General features: G+C 41.5%; 1 protein-coding gene across 1 annotated transcript in view; it reads right to left on the bottom strand.

Annotated features, from left to right (window-relative positions):
- The window catches only part of LOC139767160 (uncharacterized), a 1,522,454-nt gene that overhangs the window by 395,832 nt on the left and 1,104,218 nt on the right, over positions 1-22,404 (bottom strand). The window contains 1 exon segment of the mRNA XM_071696189.1: positions 17,385-17,568. Within this exon segment, the coding sequence (XP_071552290.1) occupies positions 17,385-17,568 (184 nt within the window).

Raw genomic sequence — 22,404 nt, 5'->3', positions numbered from 1 at the left:
AAAACTCTTAAGACCTTGCACAAAGCATGTCTACCAACCCTATCATATGCCTTCTCCAGATCCATAAATGCTACATACAAATCCATCTGTTTTCCTAAGTTTTTCTCTCATACATTCTTCAAAGTAAACACCTGATCCATACATCCTCTACCACTTCTGAAACCACACTGCTCTTCCTGCCTGATGCTCTGTACATGCTTTCACCTTCTCAATCAATACCCCTCATATAATTTCCCAGGAATACCCAACAATTTTATGCCTATGTAGTTTGAACACTGACTTATCCTCTTTGCCATTTTACAAGGGCACTGTACATGCATTCTGCCAATCATTAGGCACTTAACTATGATCCATACATACATTTAATATCCTTACCAATCAATCAAGAACATAGTCGCCCCCTTTCTCAATAAATTCCACTGCAATACCATCCAAACCCGCTGCCTTCCCAGATTTCATCTTCTGCAAAGTTTTCATTACCTTTTTTTCCTTAAACTAAACAATTCTCCCTGACCCTCTCACTTCACTCACCAACGAGACCAAAACACCATAAATCTGCCACTCTATTATCCAACACATTCAACAAAACTTCAAAATACTCACTTCATCTCCTTCTTACTTCATCTCTACCTGCTATTACTTTGCCACTTGCTCCCTTCACCGATGTTCCCATTTGTTCTCTTGTCTTATGCATGTTATTTACTTCCTTCCAAAACATCCTCGTATTCTTCCGAAAGTTTAATGATACACTCTCACCCCAACTCTCATTTGCCCTATTTTTCAACCCTTCCATCTTCTTAACCTCCTGTGGCTTTCTTTTATACATCTAGTCATTCGCACTCCTTCCTTGTAAATATCATCCAAACATCTCTCTTATCTCTTTCACTAAGAACTTTACTTCTTCATCCATCCACTCATTACCCTTTCTAATCTACTCATCTCCCATCTTTCTCATGAAACATGCATGTTTTGCACATGCCATCACTGCTTTCCTAAATACATCCCATTCCTCATCCACTCCCCTCACGTCATTTGCTCTCACCTTTTGCCATTCTACACTCAATGTCTCCTGGTGCTTCCTCACAAGTTTCCTTTCCAAGCTCACTTACTCTCACCACTCTCTTCTCCCCAGCATTCTCTCTTCTTTTTTGAAAACCTCTACAAATCTTGACCTTCATCTCTACAAGACAGTGATCAGACATCCCTCTAGCTGCCCCTCTCAGCATAAAACATCCAAAAGTCTCTCTTTTACACACCTATCAATCAATATGTAATCCAATAATGCCCTTTGACCATCTTCTCTACTCACATACGTATACTTATATATATCTTATTTTAAAGCAGGTGTTCCCAATCATCAGTCTTTTTTCAGCACACCAATCCACAAGCTCTTCACCATTTCCATTTACAACACTGAATACCCCATGTACACTAATTATACCCTCAACAGCCACATTACTCACCTTCGTATTTAAATCATCCATCACTAATACCCGGTCTCATGCACTAAAGCTACTGACACACTCACTCAGCTACTCCCAAAACACTTGCCTCTCATGAGCTTTCTTCTCATGACCAGGTGCATAAGCACCAATAATCACCCATCTCTCTCCATCCACTTTCAGTTTCACCCACATCAACCTAGAATTTACTTTCTTACACTCTATCACATACTCCCACAACACTCTATCACATACTCCCACAACTCATACTTAAGGAGTAGTGCTACTCCTTCCTTAGCTCTTGTCCTCTTACCAACCCCTGGTTTTACTCCCAAGATTTTTCCAAACCATCATCATTGTACTTCATCACCATCTACCAAGCTAGCAAGGAATCACAAGGAAACAAATGAAGAAAGATCCATCCACTCTCTTGCACCTATATGCACATTTAATTATGTAAGCACTTACATACATATACATACACATGCATATCAATTATTTTTTTTATTTTATTTTGCTTTGTCGCTGTCTCCCGCGTTTGCGAGGTAGCGCAAGGAAACAGACGAAAGAAATGGCCCAACCCACCCCCATACACATGTATATACATACACGTCCACACACGCAAATATACATACCTATACATCTCAATGTACACATATATACACACACAGACACCTACATATATACCCATGCACACAATTCACACTGTCTGCCTTTAATCATTCCCATCGCCACCTCGCCACACATGGAAATACCATCCCCCTCCCCCCTCATGTGTGCGAGGTAGCACTAGGAAAAGACAACAAAGGCCCCATTCGTTCACACTCAGTCTCTAGCTGTCATGCAATAATGCCCAAAACCACAGTTCCCTTTCCACATCCAGGCCCCACACAACTTTCCATGGTTTACCCCAGATGCTTCATATGCCCTGGTTCAATCCACTGACAGCACGTCAACCCTGGTATACCACATTGATCCAATTCACTCTATTCCTTGCCCGCCTTTCACCCTCCTGCATGTTCTGGCCCCGATCACTCAAAATCTTTTTCACTCCATCTTTCCACCTCCAATTTGGTCTCCCTATACATCTTAACGTTTACATATATATACACACACAGACATTTACATATATACACACGTACATAATTCATACTGTCTGCCTTTATTCATTCCCATCGCCACCCCACCACACATGAAATAACCACCTCATCCCCCCTCATGTGCGCGAGGTAGCACTAGGAAAAGACAACAAAGGCCACATTCGTTCACACTCAGTCTCTAGCTGTCATGTAATAATGCACCAAAACCACAGCTCCCTTTTCACATCCAGGCCCCACAGAACTTTCCATGGTTTACCCCAGATGCTTCACATGCCCTGATTCAATCCACTGACAGCATTTCGACCCCGGTATACCACATCGTTCCAATTCACTCTATTCCTTGCACACCTTTCACCCTCCTGCATGTTCAGACCCCGATCACTAAAAATCTTTTTCACTCCATCTTTCCACCTCCAATTTGGTCTCCCACTTCTCGTTCCCTCCACCTCCGATACATACATCCTCTTTGTCAATCTTTCCTCACTCTCCATGTGACCAAACCATTTCAAAACATGCTCTTCTGCTCTCTCAACCATTCTCTTTTTATTATCACACATCTCTCTTACCCTATTATTACTTACTCAATCAAACCACCTCACACCACATATTATCCTCAAACATCTCATTTCCAGCACATCCACCCTCCTCCGCACAACTCTATCTATAGCCCACGCCTCGCAACCATATAACATTGTTGGAGCCACTATTCCTTTAAACATACCCATTTTTGCTTTCCGAGATAATGTTCTTCACTTCCACACGTTTTTCAACACTCCCAGAACTTTCGCCCCCAACCCCACCCTCTGATTCACTTCCGCTTCCATATTTCCATCTGCTGCCAAATCCATTCCCAGATATCTAAAACACCTCACTTCCTCCAGTTTTTCTCCATTCAAACTCAACTCCCACTTGACTTGTCCCTCAACCCTACTGTACCTAATAACCTTGCTCTTATTCACATTTACTCTAAGCTTTCTTCTTTCACACACTTTACCAAACTCAGTCACCAGCTCCTGCAGTTTCTCACATGAATGAGCCACCAGCACTGTATCATCAGCGAACAACAACTGACTTACTTCCCAAGCTCTCTCATCCACAACAAACTGCATACTTGCCCCTCTTTCCAAAACTCTTGCATTCACCTCCCTAACAACCCCATTCATAAACAAATTAAACAACCATGGAGACATCACACACCCTGCCGCAAACCTACATTCACTAAGAACCAATCACTTTCCTCTCTTCCTACACATACACATGCCTTACATCCTCAATAAAAACTTTTCACTGCTTCTAACAGCTTGCCTCCCACATCATATATTCTTAACACCTTCCACAGAGCATCTCTATCAACTCTATCATACGCCGTCTCCAGATCCATAAATGCTACATACAAATCCATCTGTTTTCCTAAGTATTTCTCACATACATTCTTCAAAGCAAACACCTGATCCACACATCCTCTACCACTTCTGAAACCACACTGCTCTTCCCCAATCTGATGCTCTGTACATGCCTTCACCCTCTCAATCAATACCCTCCTATATAATTTACCAGGAATACTCAACAAACTTATACCTCTGTAATTTTAGCACTCACTTTTATCCCCTTTGCCTTTGTACAATGGCACTATACAAGCATTCTGCCAATCCTCAGGAACCTCACCATTGGTCATACATACATTAAATAACCTTACTAACCAGTCAACAATACAGTCACCCTCTTTTTTAATAAATTCCACTGCAATACCATCCAAACCTGCTGCCTTGCCGGGTTTCATCTTCCACAAAGCTTTTACTACCTCTTCTCGGTTTACCAAATCATTTCCCCTAACCCTCTCACTCTGCACACCACCTTGACCAAAACACCCTATATCTGCCACTCTACCATCAAACACATTCAACAAACCTTCAAAATACTCACTCCATCTCCTTCTCACATCACCACTACTTGTTATCATCTCCTCATTAGCCCCTTTCACTGAAGTTCCCATTGATTTCCTTGTCTTACGCACTTTATTTACCTCCTTCCAGAACATCTTTTTATTCTCCCTAAAATTTAATGATGATCTCTCATCCCAACTCTCATCTGCCCTCTTTTTCACCTTTTGCACCTTTCTCTTGACCTCGTGCCTCTTTCTTTTATACATCTCCCACTCATTTGCATTATTTCTCTGCAAAAATCATCCAAATGCCTCTTTCTTCTCTTTCACTAATAATCTTATTTCTTCATCCCACCACTCACTACCCTTTGTAATCTCCCCACCTCCCATGCTTCTCATGCCACAAGCATCTTTTGCACAAGCCATCACTGTTTCCCTGAATACATCCCATTCCTCCCCCACTCCCCTTACCTCCTTTGTTCTCACCTTTTTCCATTCTGTACTCAGTCTCTCCTGGTACTTCCTCACACAAGTCTCCTTCCCAAGCTCACTTACTCTCATCACCCTCTTCACCCCAACATTCACTCTTCTCTTCTGAAAACCTCTACAAATCTTCACCTTCGCCTCCACAAGATAATGATCAGACATCCCTCCAGTTGCACCTCTCAGCACATTAACATCCAAAAGTCTCTTTCGCACGCCTATCAATTAACACGTAATCCAATAACGCTCTCTGGCCGTCTCTCCTACTTACATACATACACTTATGTATATCTCTCTTTTTTAACCAGGTATTTCCAATCACCAGTCCTTTTTCAGCACATAAATCTACAAGCTCTTCACCATTTCCATTTACAACACTGAACACCCCATGTATACCAATTATTCCCTCAACTGCCACATTACTCACCTTTGCATTCAAATCACCCATCACTATAACCCGGTCTCGTGCATCAAAACTACTAACACACTCACTCAGCTACTGCCATAACACTTGCCTCTCATGATCTTTCTTCTCATGCCCAGGTGCATATGTACCAATAATCACCCATCTCTCTCCATCCACTTTTAGTTTTACCCATATCAATCTAGAATCGTCCAAATGCCTCTTTCTTCTCTTTCATTAATAATCTTACTTCTTCATTCCACCACTCACTACCCTTTGTAATCTCCCCACCTCCCATGCTTCTCATGCCACAAGCATCTTTTGCACAAGCCATCACTGTTTCCCTGAATACATCCCATTCCTCCCCCACTCCCCTTACTTCCTTTGTTCTCACCTTTTTCCATTCTGTACTCATTCTCTCCTGGTACTTCCTCACACAAGTCTCCTTCCCAAGCTCACTTACTCTCATCACCCTCTTCACCCCAACATTCACTCTTCTCTTCTGAAAACCTCTACAAATCTTCACCTTCGCCTCCACAAGATAATGATCAGACATCCCTCCAGTTGCACCTCTCAGCACATTAACATCCAAAAGTCTCTTTCGCGCGCCTATCAATTAACACGTAATCCAATAACACTCTCTGGCCGTCTCTCCTACTTACATATGTATACTTATGTATATCTCTCTTTTTTAACCAGGTATTTCCAATCACCAGTCCTTTTTCAGCACATAAACCTACAAGCTCTTCACCATTTCCATTTACAACACTGAACACCCCATGTATACCAATTATTCCCTCAACTGCCACATTACTCACCTTTGCATTCAAATCACCCATCACTATAACCTGGTCTCGAGCATCAAAATTACTAACACACTCACTCAGCTGCTGCCAAAACACTTGCCTCTCATGATCTTTCTTCTCATGCCCAGGTGCATATGCACCAATAATCACCCATCTCTCTCCATCCACTTTTTGTTTTACCCATATCAATCTAGAATTTACTTTCTTACACTCTATCACATACTCCCACCACTCCTGTTTCAGGAGTAGTGCTACTCCTTCCCGGCTCTTGTCCTCTCACTAACCCCTGACTCTACTCCCAAGACATTCCGAAACCACTCTTCCCCTTTACACATGAGCTTCGTTTCACTAAGAGCCAAAACATCCAGGTTCCTTTCCTCAAACATACTATCTATCTCTCCTTTTTTCTCATCTTGGTTACATCCACACACATTTAGACACCCCAATCTGAGCCTTCGAGGAGGATGAGCACTCCCCGCATTACTCCCTCTTCTGTTTCCCCTTTTAGAAAGTTAAAATACAAGGAGGGGAGGGTAAATATTCATACTTGCCTTTATCCGTTTCCCAGCCCCACTCCGCACCACAGAAAACAGCACTGTCACCCCCTGCAACAGCAAGGTAGTGCCATTAAGTATATGGAGGAAGGCCACATCCATTCGTATCCATTCTCTAGCTGTCATGTTTAATGCACCAAAACCACAGCTCCCTATCCGTATCCAAGCCCTACAGACCTTTCCATGATTTACATCAAACGTTTCACATGTGTAAGACAAGAGAAGAAATGGGAACATCTGTGAAGGGGGCAAGGGTGGAAATGACAAGAGGTAGCGATGAAGTGAGAAAGAATTGGAGTGCGTCTTTTGATGGTCTACCGAAAGTGTTTGATGACAGAGTGGCAGATGTAAGGCGTTTTGGTTGAGTTGATGTGCAAAGTGAGAGGGTCAGGGGGAATGGTTTGGTTGAGAGAGAAGAGGACATGAAAGATTAATGGAAGATGAAATCCAGCAAGGCATCGGGTTTGGATGGTACTGCAGTTGAAGTTATTAAGAAAGGGGGTCACTTTGTTGTTGATTGGTCAGTAAGTATATTCACTGTATATATGTATGAGGACTGGAGGCATGCATGTATAATGCCATTATACAAAGGCTAAGAGAATAAAGGCGAGTGTTCAAACTACAAGGGCATAAGTTTGTTGAGTATTACTGTAAGGTTGTATGGGAGGGTATTGATTGAGAGGGTGAAGGCATGTACAGAGCATCAGGATTAGGAGGATCTGTGTTGTTTCAGAAGTGGTAGAGGATGTGTAGATCAGGTGAAAAATGTTTAGAAAAACAGATGGATACATATGCAGCACTTATGGATCTGAACAAGGCATATAATAGAATTGATGAAGATGCTTTGTGGAAAGTTTTAAGAGTGCATGTGAGGTGGTAATCTGCTAGAAGCAGTGAAGAGGCTTTACCAAGGATGTAAGGCAGGTGCACGAGTAGAAAGAGAGGAGAGTGATTGGTTCCTATTGAAGGTTGTTCTGCAGCTGGGGTGTGTGATGTCCCCATGGTTGTTTAATTTGTTTATGGATTGGGTGGTTAGGGAGGTAAATGCAACAGTTTTGGAGAGAGGGATGAGTATGCAGTCTGGTGGGGATGAGAGGGCCTGGGTAGTGAGTCAGTTATCATTCACCGATCATACAGCACTGGTGGCTGATTCAAATGAGAAACTGCAGAAGTTGGTGACTGAGTATGGAAAAGTGTGTGAAAGGAGAAACTTGAGAGTAAATGTGAATAAGAGCAAGGTTATTAGGTTCAGCAGGTAGCTGGGATGTAAGTTTGAATGGGGTAAAATTGGAGGAAGTGAAGTGTTTTAGATATCTGGGAGTGGACTTGCAGTGAATGGAATCATGGAAACAGATGAGAGGCCAGAGCGGGGGAATCAGCGAAGGTTCTGGGATCGATGAAGAATGTGTGGAAAGACAAAATATTGTCTTCGAGAGCAAAAATGGGTATATTTGAAGGAACAGAAATTCCAACAATATTATATGGTTGCAAGGCATTGGCTATAGATAAGGTTGTACAGAATAAGGTGAAAGTGTTAGAAATGAAGTATTTGAGGACAACATGCAGTGTGAGGTGATTTGACTGAGTAAGTAATGAAAGAGTAAGAGAGATGTCTGGTAATAAAAAGAGTGTAGTTGAGAGAGCAGAAGAGGATGTGTTGAAATGGTCTGGACATGTGGAGAGAATGAGTGAGGAAAGGTTGACAAAGAGGATATATGTGTCAGAGGTGGAGGGAACAAGGTAGAATCAGGAGACCACATTGGGGTGGAAGGATGGAGTGAAAAAGATTTTGAGCGATCACGGCCTGAACATACAGGAGAGTGAGAGACGTGCAAGGAAAAGAGTGAATTGGAACAATGTGGTATACTGGAGTCGACGTGCTGTGAATGGACTGAATCAGGGTATGTGAAACTTCTCAATTAAACCATGGAAAGGTCTGTGGGGCCTGGATGTGGATAGGGAGCTGTGATTTTGGTGCATTATATGACAGGAAGAGATAGAGTGCAAATGAATATGGCCCTTTTTTGTGTTTTCCTGGTGCTACCTCGCTGAAGTGGGGGGGGTGGCAATGCTGTTTCCTGCAGGGCGGGGTAGCACCAGGAATGGATGAAAGCACACAGGTATGAATATATACATGTGCATATACGTATATGTCTGTGTATGTGCAAGAATATATATGTATATGCTGATATGTAGAGGTATATGTATGCATAAAAGAAAGCGGCAGGAGGTCAAGAGAAAGAAGGAAGAAGAGGTGAAAAAAAAGGCAAATGAGAGTTGGGGTGAGAGAGTATCATTAAATCTTAGGGAGAATAAAAAAGATGTTTTGGAAGGTGGTCAATAATGTGCATAAGACAAAAGAACAAATGGGAACATCAGTGAAGGGGGCTAATGGGGAGGTAATAACAAGTGGTGGTGAAGTGAGGAGATGGAGTGAGTATTTTGAAGGTCTGCTGAATGTGTTTGATGATAGAGTGGCAGATGTAGAGTGTTTTGGTCAAGATGGTATGCGAAGTGAGAGGGTCAGCGAGAATGGTTTGGTAAACAAAGAAGAGGTAGTGAAAACTATGCAGAAGGTGAAAGCGAGCAAGCCTTGGATGGTATTGGAGTGGAATTTATCAAGGAAGGGGGTGAGTGTGTTGGTGATTGGTTGGTAAGGATATCAAATGTATGTATGGTTCATGGTGAAGTGCCTGAGGATTAGTGGAATGCATGCACAGTGCCATTGTAAAGGCAAAGGGGATAAAGGTGAGTGTTCAAATTTCAGAGGTATAAGTTTGTTGAGTATTCCTGGGAAATTGTATGGGAGGGTATTGACTGAGAAGGTAAAGGCATGTACAGAGCATCAGACTGAGGAAGAGCAGTGTGGTTTCAGAAGTGGTAGAGGATGTGTGGATCAGGTGTTTGCTTTGAAGAATGTATGTGAGAAATACTTAGAAAAACAGATGGATTTGTATGTAGCATTTATGGATCTGGAGAAGGTATATGATAGGGTTGATAGAGATACTTTGTGGAAGGTATTAAGAGTATATGGCGTGAGAGGTAAGTTGCTAGAAGCTGAGAAAAGTTTTTACCAAAGATGTAATGCATGTGAATGAGTGAGAAGAGAGGAAAGTGATTGGTTCCTGGTGAATGTCAGTTTGTGGCAGGGGTGCATGATGTCTCCATGGTTGTTAAATTTGTTTATGGATGGGGTGATTAGGGAGGTAAAAGCTAGAGTTTTGGAGAGAGGGGCAAGTATGCAGTCTGTTGTGGATGGTAGGGCTTGGAAAATGAGTCAGTTGTTGTTCGCTGATGATACAGCACCAGAGTCTGATTCGGGTGAGAAACTGCAGAAGTTGATGACTGGATTTGGTAAAGTGTGTGAAAGAAGAAAGTTGAGAGTAAATGTGAATAAGAGCAAGGTTATTAGGTTCTGTAGGGGTGAGGGACACGTTAATTGGAAGGTAAGTTTGAATGGTAAGTTTGACTGAACCAGGGCATGTGAAGCGTCTGGGGTAAACCATGGAAAGTTTTGTGGGGCCTGGATGTGGAAAGGGAGCTGTGGTTTCGGTGCATTACACATGACAGCTACAGACTGAGCGTGAACAAATGTGGCCTTTTGTCTTCCTAGCACTACCTCGCGGGGGGAGGGGGGATGCTATTTCATGTGTGGCGGGGTGGCAACGGGAATAAATAAAGGCAGCAAGTATGAATATGTACATGTGTATATATGTATATGTCTGTGTATGTATATGTATGTATACGTTGAAGTGTATAGGTTTGTATATGTCCATGTGTGGGTGTGTATGTATATACATGTGTATGTGGGTGGGTTGGGCCATTCTTTCGTCTGTTTCCTAGAGCTATCTTGATAGCGCAGGAGACAGTGACTAAGTATAATAAATAAATAAGTTCAAATGGAGAAAAACTGAAGGAAGTGAAGTGTTTTAGATATCTGGGAGTGGACTTAGCAGCGGATGGAACCATGGAAGCAGATGTGAGTCACAGGGTGGGGAAGGAAGTGAAGGTTCTGCGATAATTGAAGAATGTGTGGAAGGTGAAAACATTATCTCGGAAAGCAAAAATGGGTATGTTTGAAGGAAAAGTGATTCCAAAAATGTTATATGGCTGCGAGGTATGGGCTATAGATAGGGTTGTGAGGAGGAGGGTGGATGTGCTGGAAATGAAATGTTTGAGGACAATATTTGGTGAGAGGAAGTATGATCGAGTAAGTAATGAAAGGGTAAGAGATGTTTGGTAATAAAAAGAGTGTAGCTGAGACAGCAAAAAGTGAAAGGGTAAGAGATGTTTGGTAATAAAAAGAGTGTAGTTGAGAGAGCAAAAATTGAAAGGGTAAGATGTTTGGTAATAAAAAAAAGTGTAGTTGAGAGCAAAAAAGGGTGTGTTGAGGTGGTTTGGACACATGGAGAGAATGAGTGAGGTAAGATTGACAAAGAGGATATATGTGTCAGAGGTGGAGGGAAGAAGGAGAAGCAGGAGACCAAATTGGAGGTGGTAGGAAGGGGTGAAAAAGATTTTGATCGATCGGAGGCTGAACATACAGGAGGGTCAAAGGCGTGCAAGGAATAGAATGAATTGGAACAATGTGGTATACCAGGGTCGATGTGCTGTCAATGGATTGAACCAGGGCATGTGAAGTGTTTGGGGCAAACCATGGAAAGGTCTGTGGGACCTGGATGTGGAAAGGGAGCTGTGCCTTCAGTGCATTACACATGACAGCTAGAGACTAGAGTGTGAACGAACGTGGCTTTTTTTGTCTGTTCCTGGCACAGCCTCGCTGGGGGTGGGGGGATGCTATTTCGTGTGTGGCGCTGGGAATGGATGAAGGCAGCAAGTATGGATATGTACATGTGTATATATGTATGTGTCTGTGTAAGTATAAGTATGTACATGTTGAATTGTATATGTATGTATATATGCATGTGTGAATGTTTATGTATGTACATGTGTATGTGGAAGGGTTGGGCCATTCCTCATCTGTTTCCTTGCGCTACCTTGCTAACACGGGAGACGGCGGTTAAGTATAATAAAAATACATAATGTGTATAAGTGGATGGGCTATCCTTAATGTGTATCCTGGTGCTACCTCACTGATATGGGGAAAACCTATCCAGTATAGTATATGAATAAATAACAAATTCTAACATATTATATGGGTAAATGACAGTCTAGAATTTTTACCATTAACACTTACAGCTGATTGTGGCCTTAGACATCTCTTTACACTGATGAAGAATGCCTTCCAATTCAATGTGGGTAGGTAGAGGACTTCCATAGAAGTACATCTAGAATCTTGTCACGGTAAACTGTGCATATATGGCTGAGGTACTTAAAGCTCTGATAACCGAAAAACTTGCCTTTTTTGCTGAATATTAGCCTTATGAATCAAAGATTTAGAAATGCTGTCTAGTAATTTCTGTTTGATTAATTGCAGAACATTTGTCAGAACCTACACAATGAACAAACACCAAAATATGGCATTCATATTTGTGTCAGGGATATATCCATACCTCTGACATGGGAACCCTAACCAATGCCTGCAAAGCATAAGGCAATAATGTTACAAACCAGTTCATCGAACTATAAGAAAGGAACAAACAATTCAACACGAAAATTATATAACACAGAGGTTATATAATCTTAGAACAAGAGCATAAGAGCCTTATAATTATCTATTTATTTTGCTCTGTCGCTGTTTCCTGCATTAGCAAGGTAGCGCAAGGAAACAGACAAAAGAATGGCCCAACCCACCCACATACACATGTATATACATACATGTCCACACACGCAAATATACATACCTATACATCTCAACGTATACATATATATACAAACACAGACATATACATATATACACATGTACATAATTCATACTGTCTGCCTTTATTCATTCTCATCGCCATCTCGCCACACATGTAATAACAACCCCCTCCCCCTCATGTGTGCGAGGTAGTGCTAGGAAAACACAACAAAGGCCCCATTCGTTCACAAACAGTCTCTAGCTGTCATGTAATAATGCACCGAAACCACAGCTCCCTTTCCACATCCAGGCCCCACAGAGCTTTCCATGGTCTACCCCAGATGCTTCACATGCCCTGGTTCAATCCACTGACAGCACATCGACCCCAGTATACCACATCGTTCCAAGTCACTCCATTCCTTGCACGCCTTTCACCCTCCTGCATGTTCAGGCCCCGATCACTCAAAATCTTTTTCACTACATCTTTCCACCTCCAATTTGGTCTCCCACTTCTCCTCGTTCCCTCCACCTCTGACACATATATCCTCTTTCTCAATCTTTCCTCACTCATTCTCTCCATGTGACAAAACCATTTCAAAACACCCTCTTCTGCTCTCTCAACCACACTCTCTTTATTACCGCACATCTCTCTTACCCTATTATTACTTACTCGATCAAACCACCTCACACCATATATTGTCCTCAAACATCTCATTTCCAGCACATCCACCCTCCTCTGCACAACTCTATCCATAGCCCACGCCTTGCAACCAATACAACATTGTTGGAACCACTATTCCTTCAAACATACCCATTTTTGCTTTCTGAGATAATGTTCTTGACTTCGACACACTATTCAACGCTACCAGAAACTTTCGCCCCCTCCCCCACCCTATGATTCACTTCCGCTTCCATGGTTCCATCCGCTGCCAAATCCACTCCCAGATATCTAAAACACTTCGCTTCCTCCAGTATTTCTCCGTTCAAACATACCTCCCAATTGACTTGACCCTCAACCCTACTATACCTAATAACCTTGCTCTTATTCACATTTACTCTCAACTTTCTTCTTTCACACACTTTACCAAACTCAGTCACCACCTTCTGCAATTTCTCACATGAATCAGCCACCAGTGCTGTATCATCAGCGAACAACAACTGACTCACTTCCCAAGCTCTCTCATCCACAACAGACTTCATACTTGCGCCTCTTTCCAAAACTCTTGCATTCACCTCCCTAACAACCACATCCATAAACAAATTAAACAACCATGTAGACATCACACACCTCTGCCACAAGCCTACATTCACTGAGAACCAATCACTTTCCTCTCTTCCTACACATACACATGCCTTACATCCTCAATAAAAACTTTTCACTGCTTCTAACAACTTGCCTCCCACACCATATATTCTTAATACCTTCCACAGAGCATCTCTATCAACTCTATCATATGCCTTCTCCAGATCCATAAATGCTACATACAAACCCATTTGCTTTTCTAAGTAAATGCTACATACAAATCCATTTGCTTTTCTAAGTATTTCTCACATACATTCTTCAAAGCAAACACCTGATCCACACATCCTCTACCACTTCTGAAACCACACTGCTCTTCCCCAATCTGATGCTCTGTACATGCCTTCACCCTCTCAATCAATATCCTCCCATATAATTTACCAGGAATACTCAACAAACATATACCTCTGTAATTTGAGCACTCACCTTTGTCCCCTTTGCCTTTGTACAATGGCACTATGCAAGCATTCTGCCAATCCTCAGGCACCTCACCATGAGTCATACATACATTAAATAACCCTACCAACCAGTCAACAATACAGTCACCCCCTTTTTTGATAAACTCAATTGCAATACCATCCAACCCCGCTGCCTTGCCGGCTTTCATCTTCCGCAAAGCTTTTACTACCTCTTCTCTGTTTACCAAATCTTTCTCCCTAACCCTCTCACTTTGCACACCACCTCAACCAAAACACCCTATATCTGCCACTCTATCATCAAACACATTCAACAAACCTTCAAAATACTCACTCCATCTCCTTCTCACATCACCACTACTTGTTATCACCTTCCCATTAGCCCCCTTCACTGATGTTTCCATTTGTTCCCTTGTCTTACACACTTTACTTACCTCCTTCCAAAACATCTTTTTATTCTCCCTAAAATTTAATGATTCTCTCACCCCAACTCTCATTTGCCCCCTTTTTCACCTCTTGCACCCTTCTCTTGACCTCCTGCCTATTTCTTTTATACATCTCCCACTCATTTGCATTATTTCTCTGCAAAAATCATCCAAATGCCTCTCTCTTCTCTTTCACTAATAATCTTACTTCTTCATTCCACCACTCACTACCCTTTCTAATCTGCCCACCTCCCACACTTTTCATGCTACAAGCATCTTTTGTGCAAGCCATCACTGCTTCCCTAAATACATCCCATTCCTCCCCCACTCCCCTTACCTCCTTTGTTCTCACCTTTTTCCATTCTGTACTCAGTCTCTCCTGGTACTTCCTCACACAAGTCTCCTTCCCAAGCTCACTTACTCTCACCACTCTCTTCACTCCAACATTCTCCCTTCTTTTCTGAAAACCTCTACAAATCTTCACTTTCGCCTCCACAAGATAATGATCAGACATCCCTCCAGTTGCACCTCTCAGCACATTAACATCCAAAAGTCTCTCTTTCGCGCGCCTATTAATTAACATGTAATCCAATAACGCTCTCTGGCCATTTCTCCTACTTACATACGTATATTTATGTATATCTCTCTTTTTTAACCAGGTATTCCCAATCACCAGTCCTTTTCCAGCACATAAATCTACAAGCTCTTCACCATTTCCATTTACAATGTTGAACACCCCATGTATACCAATTATTCCCTCAACTGCCACATTACTCACCTTTGCATTCAAATCACCCATCACTATAACCCAGTTTCTTGCATCAAAACTAATAACACACTCATTCAGCTGCTCCCAAAACACTTGCCTCTCATGATCTTTCTTCTCATGCCCAGGTGCATATGCACCAATAATCACCCATCTCTCTCCATCAACTTTCAGTTTTACCCATATCAATCTAGAGTTTACTTTCTTACACTCTATCACATACTCCCACCACTTCTGTTTCAGGAGTAGTGCTACTCCTTCTCTTGCTCTTGTCCTCTCACTTACCCCTGACTTTACTCCCAAGACATTCCGAAACCACTCTTCCCCTTTACCCTTGAGATTCGTTTCACTCAGAGCCAAAACATCCAGGTTCCTTTCCTCAAACATACTACCTATCTCTCCTTTTTTTCTCATCTTGGTTACATCCACACACATTTAGACACCCCAATCTGAGCCTTCGAGGAGGATGAGCACTCCTGGCATGACTCCTTCTTATGTTTCCCCTTTTAGAAAGTTACAATACAAGGAGGGGAGGGTTTCTAGCTCCCCCACTCCTGTCCCTTTTAGTCATCTTCTACAACACATGAGGAATGCGTGGGAAGTATTCTTTCTCCCCTATCCCCAGGGATAGGGGAGAAAGAATGTGCATCATATAAAATATTTCTATGCCTCCATCATCAGAATAAAGCACCACCTGCAAAGTGAGAAGCAGATATGTTACCATCCAGGCCACAGTGTTGTAAGAAATTAAGGATCCAGCTATTTGAGTGATCAAATATCCATTCATCCTATATATTGGCATTGTGGATCTCTCAGGCCAATTTCCTAAGCAGAAGTAACATAAGTAGCTTTTATTTTTACATAATGGTAACATCACTCTCAATTGGCATGCAGTGGTTCAAGTCCCACTAATGAAGATACAAACATGCCCTATGAAGTGTGCATTGTTATGCAATTGTTCTATGGCCATGTAATCTCCATAATTATCAGTGTATCAGTAAAAACCTACTACTGGCACTGTTGCTTGAAGAATTGGATAAAGAAATCCATGATGCCTATGCCTGGACAAATGGAAATTTGGTTACTCAAACAGATAGTTCCTTTCTTATATCCCAGTGCATGGTCAGTAATGTCCCTGATTCACACTTCACAGGTGATGGTTTGAGTGTTGCACGCAATCATTCTGTCAAGGGTGTTAAGTCCTTTATCTGGTAGTCCTCATTGTATTTACAATGAAGCCCAATAAAGCACCTTCATGATGTTGGTGAAAGTATTTGTAGTTATGCATGAATTCCCTTAAAAAAAGTCCAAATAAACATACCTCTGCTTCCTGCTGGCATGACTTTGTATAATAACAGCTTAAAGTAGGCTAAATGTGAGATTACATTTAGATGCACAACATTATCAATTTTAATATAAATCATAGTTTGCTTTAAGATTTCCTACCTTGTGGCAACTGTCTCATAACATGTTTCATGGATAAGCTGATTAATCAATGAATTTCCTTTTATCCCTCCAACTTGTATAACATGCAGCAAAACATGTAAAGGGGTTCTGGAATTAGCCTGTGGTTCTCAAGTAACCAGTTTTGATGGATTTGTACCAGTCTTCTTTATATATGAGAAATGCATTCTCTTCTCATTATTTGGTTTTTATTTGAAAAAGCATATATGGAACCCTGCTAGACAGGGCATTAATGATTGAACAACTTATTCTGTGAGAAAATATGCCTCTCAAACTTCAAAACTTTTTCTGTTCTATACTTTTATGTACACAGGTCTACCCTTTATTACAACACTCATAAACCATGTCACAGCAATGAATCATAACTGAGCTTCTTTGTTATTCACACTCTTAGGTCTACAATAATTTTGAGTTATTTCTGCTTTTCATTAGGTTGAGCCTCTACTGTGTGTAATATCCTTCCAATAATTACTAGTTGCATTTCAATTTCTTGAGCAGTGACGGCATAAATCAAAAAGTGCTAATCATTCATGAAAACGTTCTCTTAGCATCCATGTACTTTGTCAACCTTACCAATGGCACTATACTTAATTACCTCACCTGTTAGAATGTAATTCTTCTTTGAGTTGGACAATTTTGTTATGAAGTGCCCCTTCACTAGCACGTCCTGCTTCGGCTTTACTGGAACCTTCTCGTCGCAACTGCTCTAACTGACTTTCATACGTTGACAGGTCCCTTTGTAGTCCTGCGACTTTTTCTTCCAAGCTTGCTATCTCTTGCTGTGCTATTTGATAACAAATATTTCAATAAGAGTTTTACAAAAGAGGATATTAAATCTTCATGGAAGAGCAACTTCATAAAACTTTGTGATGTTTTAAAAGAACAAACATATCTAGTTAATTGTTTAATACATTTATCAACCTTACTTCACTCCTACAATACAGTGTGGAACAGACCCCTAATGCCCCACATGAAAACAGAAAATAAGAGGAAAAACGGTTCTGAGTAACAGAACAAAGTTATGTATCTAAACAATGTGAGTCAAGAATACAAATGCTCCTGTTCACAGTCTAACTTGGAAAAAACCTGCATATTACAAGCACAGTGGTTTGGATGTTATTCATTTATATATTTATTTTGCTTTGTCGCTGTCTCCCGCGTTTGCGAGGTAGCGCAAGAAAACAGACAAAAGAAAGGCCCAACCCACCCACATACACATGTATATACATACACGTCCACACACGCAAATATACATACCTATACATCTCAACGTATACATATATATACACACACAGACATGTACATATATACTCATTTATATAATTCATACTGTCTTGCTTTTATTCATTCCCATCGAAACCCCACCACACATGAAATAACAACCCCCTCCCTCCTCATGTGTGCAAGGTAGTGCTAGGAAAAGACAACAATGGCCACATTCGTTCACACTCAGTCACTAGCTGTCATGTAATAATGCACCGAAACCACAGCTCCCTTTCCACATCCAGGCCCCACAGAACTTTCCATGGCTTACCCCAGACTCTTCACATGCCCTGGTTCAATCCACTGACAGCATGTCAACCCCGGTATACCACATCGTTCCAATTCACTCTATTCCTTGCATGCCTTTCACCCTCCTGCATGTTCAGGCCCCGATCACTCAAAATCTTTTTCACTCCATCTTTTCACCTCCAATTTGGTCTCCCACTTCTCGTTCCCTCCACCTCTGACACATATATCCTCTTTGTCAATCTTTCCTCACTCATTCTCTCCATGTGACCAAACTATTTCAAAACACCCTCTTCTGCTCTCTCAACTACACTCTTTTTATTACCACACATCTCTTTTACCCTATTATTACTTACTCGATCAAACCACCTCACACTACATATTGTCCTCAAACATCTCATTTCCAGCACATCCACCCTCCTGCGCACAACTCTATCTATAGCCCATGCCTCGCAACCATATAACATTGTTGGAACCACTATTCCTTCAAACATACCCATTTTTGCTTCTGAGATAATGTTCTTGACTTCCACACATTCTTCAACGCTACCAGAACTTTCGCCCCCAACCCCACCCTATGATTCACTTCCGCTTCCATGGTTCCATCCGCTGCCAAATTCACTCCCAGATATCTAAAACACTTCACTTCCTCCAGTTTTTCTCTATTCAAACTTACCTCCCGATAGACTTGTCCCTCAACCCTACTGTACCTAATAACCTTGCTCTTATTCACATTTACTCTCAACTTTCTTCTTTCACACACTTTATCAAACTCAGTCATCAGCTTCTGCATTTTCTCACACGAATCAGCCACCAGCGCTGTATCATCAGCAAACAAAAACTGACTCACTTCCCAAGCTCTCTCATCCACAACAGACTTCATACTTGCCCCTCTTTCCAAAACTCTTGCATTCACCTCCCTAACAACCCCATCCATAAACAAATTAAACAACCATGGAGACATCACACACCCCTGCCGCAAACCTACATTCGCTGAAAACCAATCACTTTCCTCTCTTCCTACACATGCACATGCCTTACATCCTCTATAAAAACTTTTCACTGCTTCTAACAACTTGCCTCCCACATCATATATTCTTAATACCTTCCACAGAGCATTTCTATCAACTCTATCAAATGCCTTCTCCAGATCCATAAATGCTACATACAAATCCATTTGTTTTTCTAAGTATTTCTCACATACATTCTTCAAAGCAATCACCTAATCCACACATCCTCTACCACTTCTGAAACCACACTGCTCTTCCCCAGTCTGATGCTCTGTACATGCCTTCACCCTCTCAATCAATACTCTCCCAAAGAATTTCCCAGGAATACTCAACAAACGTATACCTCTGTAATTTGAGCACTCACTTTTATCCCCTTTGCCTTTGTACAATGGCACTATGCAAGCATTCCGCCAATCCTCAGGCACCTCACCATGAGTCATACATACATTAAATAACCTTACCAACCAGCCAATAATACAGTCACCCCCTTTTTTACTAAATTCCACTGCAATGCCATCCAAACCCGCTCCCTTGCTGGCTTTCATCTTCCGCAAAGCTTTTACTACCTCTTCTCTGTTTACCAAATCATTTTCCCTAACCCTCTCACTTTGCACACCACCTCGACCAAAACACCCTATATCTGCCACTCTATCATCAAACACATTCAACCATTCAACAAACCTTCAAAATACTCACTCCATCTCCTTCTCACATCACCAATACTTGTTATCACCTCCCCATTAGCCCTTTTCACTGAAGTTCCCATTCGTTCCCTTGTCTTACACGCTTCATTTACCTCCTTCCAAAACATCTTTTTATCCTCCCTAAAATCTAATGATACTCTCTCACCCCAACTCTCATCTGTCCTCTTTTTCATCTCTTGCACCTTTCTCTTGACCTCCTGCCTCTTTCTTTTATACATCTCCCACTCATTTGCATTATTTCCCTGCATAAATTGTCCAAATGCCTTACTCTTCTCTTTCACTAATAATCTTCTTCATTCCACCACTCACTACCCTTTCTAATCTCCCCACCTCCCACGCTTCTCATGCCACAAGCATCTTTTGCGCAAGCCATCACTGTTTCCCTGAACACATCCCACTCCTTCCCCACTCCCCTTGTGTCCTTTGTTCTCACCTTTTTCCAATCTGTACTCATTCTCTCCTGGTACTTCCTCACACAAGTCTCCTTCCCAAGCTCACTTACTCTCACCACTCTTTTCACCCCAACATTCTCTTCTTCTCTGAAAACCTCGACAAATCTTCACCTTCTCCTCCACAAGATAATGATCAGACATTCCTTCAGTTGCACCTCTCGGCACATTAACATCCAAAAGTCTCTCTTTTGTGCGCCTAACAATTAACACATAATCCAATAACGGTCTCTGGCCATCTCTCCTACTTACATACATATACCTATGTATATCTCTGTATCGAAACCAGGTATTCCCAATCACCAGTCCTTTTTCAGCACATACATCTACAAGCTCTTCACCATTTCCATTTACAACACTGAACACCCCATGTACACCAATTATCTCAACTGCCACGTTACTCACCTTTGCATTCAAATCACCCATCACTATAACCAGGTCTCGTGCATCAAAACTACTAACACACTCACTCAGTTACTCCCAAAACACGTGCCTCTCATGATCTTTCTTCTCATGCCCAGGTGCAAATGCACCAATAATCACCCATCTCTCTCCATCAACTTTCAGTTTCACTCATATCAATCTAGAGTTTACTTTCTTACACTCTATCACATACTCCCATCACTCCTGTTTCAGGAGTAGTGCTACTCCTTCCCTTGCTCTTGTCCTCTCACTTACCCCTGATTTTACTCCCAAGACATTCCCAAACCACTCTTCCCCTTTACCCTTGAGCTTCGTTTCACTCAGAGCCAAAACATCCAGGTTCCTTTCCTCAAACATACTGCATATCTCACCTTTCTTCTCATCTTGGTTACATCCACACACATTTAGACACCCCAATCTGAGCCTTCGAGGAGGATGAGCACTCCGTGCGTGACTCCTTCCGTTTCCCCTTTTAGAAAGTTAAAATACAAGGAGGGGAGGGTTTCCAGTCCCCCGCTACCGTCCCCTTTAGTTGCCTTCTATGACACGTGGGGAATGCGTGGGAAGTATTCTTTTTCCCCTATTCCCAGGGACAGGGGATGTTAATAATGACAAAATACCTTTGTTAACTATTTTTTGAACATGGTGAGACAGCTTTATGCTTGTGGGGCCCAACCTCCACCCTTGCATGTATTTAAATCATTTAGGCATTTTACTCTAATGCTACTCACATTTACTTCCTCTCCAATTAGCTTACTCCACATGTCGACAACTCAGTTACTGAAGAAATAGTAAATTCCCTTCCCAGAAGTTTTTTTGACTTCCTCTTACGCCTGTTTTTCTATTGGTTTGTGCATTATACACAGGCTTAATACTTTGAAGGAGAGATAGAGAAAGAGAGAGACCATTATCACTTTGCTCAGTATGCATTCTCATAAAAAGATTTGCTTACGTGCCAGTGGGAATAAACCAAGCAGCTGTTTGCTAAGAGAAAACATGCTATGACAGATTGTAATAAACATATCTATTCAGTTGACTATGCTTAATCACGGTTTCCTGCGTCAGCGAGGTAGAGCCAGGAAAAAGATGAAGAACGGCCCATCCACTCATATACACACATATGAATATATATACATAAATGCCCATACATGCACATATACATACATACACATATCAACATATACATACAAATACATAGACATATACAAATATACACATGTACATATCCATACTCGCTTGCCTTCATCCATTACTGGCACTATCCCATCCCACAGGAAACAGCCTGCATATCTGTACATCAAATTAGAATATACTTATTTACTTGAAAATATAATAAGGCTGTATTATATACTTGTAGTTAAACAAAAATTACAACTGATTTTCTGTGGCACAATCATATCAGCATTCTTAGATACTAACATATTCACAGCAAACCCTCGATTTAACAGACCCTGATACAACGGATTTTGGGTTTTATGAACAAATAATAATACAGTAATCATTAAAATTCTAGAAAGTAAAAAAT

Source organism: Panulirus ornatus, chromosome 59, assembly GCF_036320965.1.
Source record: "Panulirus ornatus isolate Po-2019 chromosome 59, ASM3632096v1, whole genome shotgun sequence".
Taxonomy (NCBI): domain Eukaryota; kingdom Metazoa; phylum Arthropoda; class Malacostraca; order Decapoda; family Palinuridae; genus Panulirus; species Panulirus ornatus.
The sequence above is the reverse complement of the archived record's forward strand: the minus strand, read 5'-3'. Positions and strand labels throughout refer to the sequence as shown.